Source organism: Sus scrofa, chromosome 6, assembly GCF_054392235.1.
Source record: "Sus scrofa isolate SSC_HxYL_T2T_F1_AM1 chromosome 6, Sscrofa_HxYL_maternal_Yorkshire_Landrace_v2.0, whole genome shotgun sequence".
In the NCBI taxonomy this organism is placed as follows: domain Eukaryota; kingdom Metazoa; phylum Chordata; class Mammalia; order Artiodactyla; family Suidae; genus Sus; species Sus scrofa.
The window spans coordinates 34277879-34287238 of NC_139388.1; the positions used below are offsets into that span (position 1 = coordinate 34277879).

The following is a 9360-nucleotide window of genomic DNA, read 5'->3' on the forward strand; positions in this document are numbered from 1 at the left end:
AACCTTAAAAGAACAACTGGGGACCTGGGTAAATCTTTCTGCATTCTCTGCAAGTACATTCTATGCAGTGAATTTTCTTCCTGCTTTGCAGGCCATTGGAGAGAAAAGAGCTGCTCCAGATTCTGGCAAGAAGCCCAAGACTCCAAAGAAAAAGAAAAAGAAAGATCCCAATGAGCCACAGAAGCCCGTGTCAGCATATGCCCTGTTTTTCAGAGACACTCAGGCTGCAATTAAAGGTCAAAACCCCAATGCAACCTTTGGAGAGGTCTCAAAAATCGTAGCATCCATGTGGGACAGCCTCGGAGAAGAACAAAAGCAGGTGAGGCCAAGATTCATCACAGACATCTAGTTCCACTTGCGTTGCGAGAATACTCCTTACACCTTTGCTGAGTGAATACATCCACTCACCACAATCGCTTCTCATGAAAGCCCTTCTAAGCCATGGGATTAAAAAACACAAACATGTAAATCCAAACCACTCTCCAGTTATATGGATTTCTCAGTTCCCTCACGGGTGCGTGTTCAGAACCCATTCAGGAGAGAGTTGGAGGAAATCCAGGCAGTATCCTGCAAGCATAAACTTTTGATGATAATCTTTTCATTTTAAATAATGTGGAATTTTTTCCCCTGTTTTGTTCAAAAAGGGCACTACAAAGGGATTAGGTCCATCCTGCTTGCCTTTTCTTTGATCATCTTTCTGAACCTTTGTGCCATCCTGGTGGGTTTCCAAACTTTGAAGCCGCCTCTGCATGTCTCATTATTGTCATTGGGCATTTGAAATTTTATTCCAAGTTCATTTGAAAGCTCGGCAGTATGAGAGGTATTGAGAAATTAGCCATGCTGGTGGGAGACACTTCCTTAGGGTCTAGCCTCCTGTCTTCCCCGTGCAAGTTCTCCACACAAATGGAAAGAAGAATGGCTTCCTTGGGGCTCAGTTCTACGCTGGCTTCTTGCATGAAACTCCAAAGACCATAGATAGGAGTTAACTTTGCATGTCCTCAGAATAGACCTTTATTGGTAATAAACCAGAATAATTATTTCAGGAATGAAGAGTGTGGAAAACCTTGATTTTCCTTGGCATTCTTTTTCTTTTTTCTTTTTAAACAAATCATGAGTTCATTCCTATTAACTGGTTATTTACCTTGGGATGGTACAACCCTTGAATTTGCCTGTTTGTTTGTACTGAGCCTCATGCTATGTGCTGCAGACTGATTTTCCACCCCAGTAATCCTAAAGGCTAACAAAATGCTGCATCTAACTTTTTTTTTTTTTTGACATATGCAATTTCCCGGGCCAGGGCTCAAACCCGAGCCACAGCAGTGACAACGCTGGATCCTTATCTTGCTAGGCCACCAGGGAATTCCTGCATCTAATTTTTAAATTCTGGAGGGGAAAAAAAAAATAGTTGCACTTTGGAATAATAGCCAGCCATCAGACCACTGTTAAGAAAAGGATGCCCAAATCAGGTTTAATATGCTGAGATTAATTTATGTAACTCACTGGCATCACTAATGGAAATCTTTCATCTTTTACTATTTCTGACCTTTTTTTTTCCTCCAGAAGAAAACCTGGGTTGAAAGGGCTTTCTCTTCTCTTCACACCCTCTCCCTACTGTTGTGAGTTTTTCTTCCTCTGATTTGGCACAGTTTAGAAATGTGTGTGAGGGCAAGAAGACAGTGATGGAGAAACTCGTTAACTTTCTATAATTTAAACCATTTGCCGCAAATTTCGTTCTTGTTATCTTATTTACTGCTTGAGCACGAGGCGCTCGGCTGTCACTCTCAGGAACTCTGTGCTGCAACCTGAGATCTTTTTCTCCTTTGCAACTGTAAGCATCAAAGTTGTGCTCCAGTGAGGGTGACAGGGTTTCCTTTTGTTTTAGTATCTCTGTGTGTGGTTACAGTTACAAATCAAAGCCAGGGAGGCCAACTTTCTAAGTGAGTTCTGTGGTGACCTAATTTGCACAGCAGTTATTTTATGGCAGAGAATGTGTATGCTAAAAGTGGTGCTAATTGTGGTCTTTTTTGTAGGTATATAAAAGGAAAACAGAAGCTGCCAAAAAAGAATACCTGAAAGCTCTCGCTGCCTACAGGGCCAGCCTCGTTTCTAAGGTAAGCGCGCCAGTCTCTGAGAGAGTTACGATGTGGAAAATAGCCCCTGAGCATTGAAAACATAAATGCACCTCCTCCTAGACTTGATTAAAACAACAAAAAAGACATCTTGAGCAACTCATAAACTTATTTGTTTCCACTAGAGATCACCAGGATGATGGCATGACAAATAAGAGTTACTTTAAGCTGATGAATCCAAATTGTTTCCAAAAGATTCACGGATCTCTATGTATGTGTCTTGATGCTATTTAGACAAATTTTAAACAGCCTCTTACCTTTTTTTCTTCCTATCCAGGACTGAGATTTGTGTTAACATCCTCTATTTAGGAGTTCCCATTGTGGCTCAGTGGGTTAAGAACCCAACATAGTGTCTGTGAGGACATGAATTCAATCCCTGGCCTCGCTCAGTGGGTTAAGGATCTGGTGCTGCCCCAAGCTGTGGTGTAGGTTTCAAATACGGCTCGGATCTGGTGTTGCTGTGGCTGTGGCATGGGCTGGCAGCTGTGGCTAGCTGCTGATTTGGCCCCTAGCTGGGGAACTTTCATACGCCACAGGTGTGGTCTTAAAAAGAAAAGAAAAAGTCCTCTATTTAAACTGAGAAGTATGTTTGTCAGGCATTTTTGGACATCAGATCATAAATTCTCCAATGGTTACATTATTGTAATAGGGGATGTTGCATTTTTGACCAAACTGTTCCACACCATATAAATAAATAAACTTCATGATTATTTAAAGTAAAATTATGCTCCAAGTGCTTAAAAAAGGACATGTATACATGTATTATACATTGAGTATACAACGGACCCTCATGTATTAGAAAATGCACCCGTATTCCAAAGCAAAGGTTGCTCTGGATTATTACTACCTTGCTCGAAACGGAGCATGAGCTGTTACTTTATGTTCTAACATTTAATTAACTTTGTCCTTAGCCTTCCTAGAATTTGAAGAGGCCTGGGGGAGGATACTTTGAACGGATGTTTTTACTCTTGATGTATTTCCTCCATCAAGCAGCGATTCCCTTTCATTGTCATTGTCCAGGCCTCAGAGTACCTCAGAGCAGGGTTGGTGTTGCTGGCAAAGCCACTTTAAAAGGGTTTCCCCCTTAGAGTTCCCGTCGTGGCTCAGTGGTTAACGAATGCGACTAGGAACCATGAGGTTGCAGGTTCGATCCCTGGCCTTGCTCAGTGGGTTAAGGATCCGGCGTTGTCGAGAGCTGTGGTGTGGGTTGCAGATGTGGCTCGGATCCCGCGTTGGTATGGCTGTGGTATAGGCCAGCGGCTACAGCTCCGATTTGACCCCTGGCCTGGGAACCTCCATATGCCGCGGGAGTGGCCTTAGAAAAGGCAAAAAGACCAAAAAAAAAAAAAAAAAAGAAAAGAAAATAATAATAATAAAAAAATAAAAGGGTTTATTTACCCCTTTTTTCTCTTCTTTACCGAAGTCATTTCTTCTTTCTATTAAGATCTACCATTGAGAGTCACTCTGAACCAACCAAGGGAGGTCCTCCTGTCTTAGGACACTTCCCACTTCATTAGAAAGAGAAAACATTCATCAGGTCAATAGCAAAACCTTTTTCTGAGTCTCTGGAAGATGAACATGGAGAGTTAACACCAATTGCTTGAGGCAGATTTGCACTTTGGTAGAAAACCACTGAATGTGTGTGGGCTGTTGCTGTTAAGAATTTAGATGGAGTGACACGAATAGCCATGGTGTGGGCACTTCTTGAGTGGATCATTTATTCATTCATTTACCCAGAAGCAGGTCTGATCTTTGTGCATTAGAGCATGAATAATTGACCATACGTGGATTTAAGCCAAGAACCAGTAACTCAAAAGGCATTCTGAGGATGGGGCATCCAGGACTGGGCTCCTCAGGTCTATGACTGACTTAGAAGAGATACCTTAAAAGTTTTACACTGGATACAAAAATGCCAAATCAGAAACGTTTCCAAATGGAACTCCCAAAAACCAAACAGGGTGGACTTTAAAAAGAAAAAAAATCTAAATTGTTTGGTTGGGGCAGGGGGTTGTTCTGCTTTTGGTTTTTTGCATTGGATAAGTGCAGTTGAGAGCACCCCATGTCAAGAGACACTGCAGGCAACTAAAATAGTCCTCAAGGTACAGGTTTAGAATAATTTCAACCTGAAGCCAAAGTGTGAAATAGCTGCTAATATGGTAATCTCACAGGAAGCAGCTAATTGTACAGCTTGATGGTTAGACCATATCTGAAGAAGTGGTTCTTTTTTTTTTTTTTTTTTTTGTCCCCATAATTTAAAGAGGAATGGTGGCCTCCATGATGGTAAGGACTGAAAATCAAAACATATTTCAATAATTGGAAGAATCAGGGACATGAGGATTGGGGATACAGGTATTTGGTCCTCAACTATAAGAGTCATCATAGAAGGAAAGTTTAAGTTTGCTCTCTGTGTTCTGGACTGAAGAACTCATCCAAAGAGTGGGGCTGCAGGGACCAAGATTTCAGTCTCAATGTCAGCAATTGTAAACAGAGCTGCATCACATATGCCTTTAACTTATGCCTTTACACTCAGAGCCTGGGACTCCCTTCCTTAAGATGAGATCCTACTATCACTTTTAATCTTCACACCGACCAACAAAAGTAATAGAAGCTTTACCTTAAACGGTAAAGGAGGAGTCCCCGGTGACCAGGACTTCTTCACAATTATCCACCTGTTCCATTCTCCACTGAGGGGCATCATAAAGGCACAATGCTGTGATTGGCCAAGTGTCTATAAATAGACTTGCCCTGAATTTCTTCCTTAAGACTGGCTTGGTGATTTTTTAAATATTAGAGCATACAGAAGTAATGTTCATGACCCTCCAGTGACACGCAGTCCCCCCGCCCCTACCCTCCGAGCTTTTCTATAAAACCAGAGAACTGTCCACCAGTGGACAGAGACTGACACTGATAAAGGCCTCAAACAGAAGCCATTAGCCATGGCTTTTCCTACCTTGAGTGACTCTCCACGTAAGGCCACTCCTCAGGTTTCTTTGAAGAGCAGATTTTATCCATGTGAGTAATAACAACCTAGAAGTAAACATTCAAAATCATGAAAGAGAGTGGATGGCAGCTTGATGCCTCCAGCGTGCCTTACCCCCCCTCCCCACACCCCTAATTTTATAAAGAATAAGAGGAAAAAATAGTCTTTTAGAGGAATCATTCCAATCACTGTTGCATTAGTGAAATTATTTTTGTGGAGGTAATTATGTGTGTATAGTACAAAATATATTAGGCAGTTTCTGTCTGTGTTAAGCCCCATACCGTTTGTCTTATAACAGGTTATTCAGCCACATGAGTGTTGAACATTCTCCCCTTATTTATGACTCTTTTGATAAATTCTGGAAATCTTTGAAAATATTTGGTAAACTATAATATTTCTAAAGTTGTAAAGCACTTCAGTTTAGTGTCTGTAAAGAATTTAGTCATGTTTTTCTTATACTCAAGTGAGCACGGCTTATAAATAAATAATCATGCAAATTCAGGCTTTGAAGTTTCTAGTAACTTCAGAGTTTCTAGTAACACCCATTTTCTGGTAGTAGTAATTGCTAATTAATCAAAATAGCTAACATTTACAAAGTGCTTTCTGTGGGCCAAGCACTTTTCTAAATGCTTAACAAATATGAGTTCATTAATTTCTCACAGCCTCTACAGAAAGTATATACCTTAAAAGCCCATTTTATAAATAAGGAAACTGAGGAACAGATGGGTGAGTTAACTTGCCCAAGGTCCCAAAGATGTTGAGTAGTAGAGCTAGATTTGAACTCAGGAAGTCTATACTCAGCAAATCTCATACTTTCAGAATGGTCCTTGGTGGTATGGTGGGTTCAGACTTAAATACTGAAGAATTGTTCCTTTTTTTTTTTTTTATTAAAATATATACTCTTAAATATATGTATCAGTTATCTTTTGCTATAACAGTGCTGTGTAACAACCAGTCCAAAGCCCAATAATTTACAAAGATAAGCACCCATTGTAGAGAGTGCCAGTTAACTAGCTAGGTCTTCAGATCTAGGGCAAGGCCAGACAGAGTCCTGCTTATCAGTGTGCAGTTGGCACCGGGGGCAGGGCAGGCTGGTACTGGACTCATACATATACATGGCAGTTGGCTGGCTGGCAGTGAGCTGGCTCTTGAATGGGGTAACTGGGCCGCGTGTCTGTCATCATGCAGTGGCAGGTTCTGAGAGAGAGACACAGATTTGAGGCCTCACTTCCATCACATTCTGTTGACCAGAGCAAAGGCGCCAGATAGGCCCAGGTTCAGAGGATGGCCGGGTTGACTCCACCTCTGGGAAGAGCTACAAAATCACATGACAAGGTGCTTGGGTTCAGAGAAGCAGGAATAATGGAGGCCATGTTTGTCATCAGTGACAATACCCTCTACATTCAGTACATTCAATACACTCCAACCCTCTCCCCCCAAATGCAGGCTGCCGCTGAATCAGCAGAAGCCCAGACCATTCGTTCTGTTCAGCAGACCCTGGCGTCCACCAATCTGACATCCTCCCTCCTTCTCAACCCCCCACTGTCTCAACACGGAACAGTATCAGCATCGCCTCAGACTCTCCAGCAATCGCTCCCCAGGTCAATCGCTCCCAAACCCTTAACCATGAGACTCCCCATGAACCAGATTGTCACGTCAGTCACCATCGCAGCCAACATGCCATCGAACATTGGGGCTCCACTGATCAGCTCCATGGTTGGCTCGGCGTCCTCCACCCAAGTGAGCCCTTCAGTGCAGACCCAGCAGCATCAGATGCAACTGCAACAGCAGCAGCAACAGCAGCAGCAACAGATGCAACAGATGCAGCAGCAGCAGCTTCAGCAGCACCAGATGCATCAGCAGATCCAGCAGCAGATGCAGCAGCAGCATTTTCAGCACCACATGCAGCAGCACCTGCAGCAGCAGCAGCACCTGCAGCAGCAGATCAACCAACAGCAGCTGCAGCAGCAGCTGCAGCAGCATCTCCAGCTGCAGCAGCTGCAGCACCTGCAGCATCAGTCCCAGCCTTCTCCTCGGCAGCACTCCCCCGTCACCTCCCAGATCACGTCCCCAGTCCCCACCATTGGGAGCCCCCAGCCAGCCTCTCAGCAGCACCAGTCGCAGATACAGTCTCAGACACAGACTCAAGTATTATCGCAGGTCAGTATTTTCTGAAGATGCGCACGTGCAGGCAGATTTGTGCATCTGGCGGAGAGCAGCATCGGAGGGTCACCCCCGTACGTGGCTGCAACTTGTAAGTCGGTGTTGGTTATGCAGAAATGTGTAACAGATCCCACGGTCCTCTCAAGTGTCTATTAGATAGGCAATAAGAACTACAGTGTAGCTGAAAATCATCTTCTAGCTGACTCTAAACCACTTTGTTTTTAAACAAGAAAAGCTGTGCTCTTTTATGTGATGCCTTTTTTATTTATTCAGGCTCTACCTACAATATGTGAATCAAACCGTTTAATGAACCCTGGGACATACCGATGACTATAATAAACTGGCCTCTCTGAGTCATAGCAAATGGCCTTATTTCTCCCCGAAGTGAAGAAACTACACTTCAAGGCGATTGGAACTTCCGAAGCCCTAAAAATAAAAAAGCACAGTCATAACTACCTGAAATAGGAAGATCCAGTTTCATACAAACATTTGTATGACGTCAATCGTTGATGGCATTTTTTTTGTCATGAAAAAAATAATGTAAATCACAGACTTTTGCCAAAGCTCTTATTTTTTTCCTTAAATCTCTCCAGAAAAAAAAAAATGCAAGTGATTAGATTCAATTATTGACTCGTTTTCACTTTTTACCCATGACTTCTCCAAACCAAACCACAGTATATGTTGTAACAATATCTACGACCGCTGTTAGCCCATTATACTCATTCCAATTAGGAGAAAAGAATGTGAATATTATATTCTGTGTTTTGAGTGACAAGTTTCGAAAATTAAAAACACTGTATTTTTAAAAGGGAAATGCACTTAAATGAAAACAGTTATTACAAAAGTTAAGATTTAAAAAAAAAAGCAAGAGTTTTTATTAAGATGTAATACCGGTAGAATATTTAAAAGGCACACCACATCTGAATAATCAATGTAAATATTTTCTTTCAAAGTTGTAAGTTTTCCTATCATGTGTTGTAAAGTTTTCATAAACGAGGCTTTAACGTAAACACTGGTGACATAAACCATTCATTGCTACGTTGCTTATTGTGTTTTTATGCTGTTTTATACTTTTTTATGAGTTACGATAGCAGCAATTAAGTTGTTTGTATTTTGCTTAACTAAAACAAAAATGCTTTTATCTTGCTATAGAATAAACACATTTCAGTAAAACCTGTGGACTGTATTTTGATGCAACAACCAGGAAACTGTTCACTTTTCAAATAAAATGGCTATGTCAAATTTCACTTCCGGTTCCTTGACTGTGTAGAAGATGGGGAAAGAGGTCCCATACCTGCTTCTGTTGAAGCCCGAGCTGCTTCCTCCGTTTTCAATTGGCGGTAAGAGATGCGTAGCTCAGGATGGAGACGGCGTGGCCTCAAAGCAGGGCCTGTAACAAAGAAACCATTAGAAATGTTTTTATCATTATCATTTCGTGAAGATGCAAGGAGGGCAAGGTAAGTAGAGAGGAAAAAGCCATCGTCTTCTCTTGGGGGCTAAAATGAGCGGGCATTGTGTTGTTACTGCTCTTCAAATGGAGGGCTGATGCTGATCTTAAGCCCCAATAATGATTTCGGTGCCCATTTCTTCCCCCCTTTTCTTGCTCTGTAGTGGCTCCTCTTTGAGAACAGTATGACCACTATCCCCAGTTGTCTTGCATGATTAATTACAGCATCTGTCCTGTCAGAAGCTATAATGAAGAGGTCTTGATAAAAATTGCAAATTACCACTGGCAACAGTCTTAAACTGCTTATGATAAAATGAAAATTAAAAACAGCAAGTGTCAACCCTGACCAGAATCCTAATCTGGAAAAAAAAAAAAAAAAACGAGGGTGTGAGTGGTGGTATCCATAGCTACTGTGTGCAAGACATTCGGAAAATAATGGAATATGGATTCCTCAAAGTTGTTGTATTTCAAAGAATATTTACTGTATGTTGTGGGCTATGAATAATGAATTCAGCTTTCAATATTTCATAATCTTCTCGTACTCTGTATTATGTACAAATATTGAACAGCAAGAGATTCTAATTATAAATTTATAGATTTCTTGCTGTAGAAAAATTTATGTCTAAATTGAAGCTTTTCAT

At 41.6% G+C, this 9360-nt stretch overlaps 1 protein-coding gene across 8 annotated transcripts in view; it reads left to right on the forward strand.

The window, feature by feature from the left end:
- TOX3 (TOX high mobility group box family member 3) overlaps positions 1-8519 on the forward strand; it is a 117232-nt gene extending 108713 nt beyond the window's left edge. For all 8 annotated transcript variants that reach the window (XM_084960295.1, XM_084960294.1, XM_021094181.2 and 5 more), the window contains 3 exons: positions 92-319; positions 2031-2111; positions 6556-8519. In XM_084960295.1, coding sequence (XP_084816421.1) covers positions 92-319; positions 2031-2111; positions 6556-7284 — 1038 coding nt within the window. In that variant the 3' untranslated portion in view covers positions 7285-8519. The remainder of the gene's footprint in view (positions 1-91; positions 320-2030; positions 2112-6555) is intronic.
- The last annotated feature ends 841 nt before the right edge of the window (positions 8520-9360 follow it).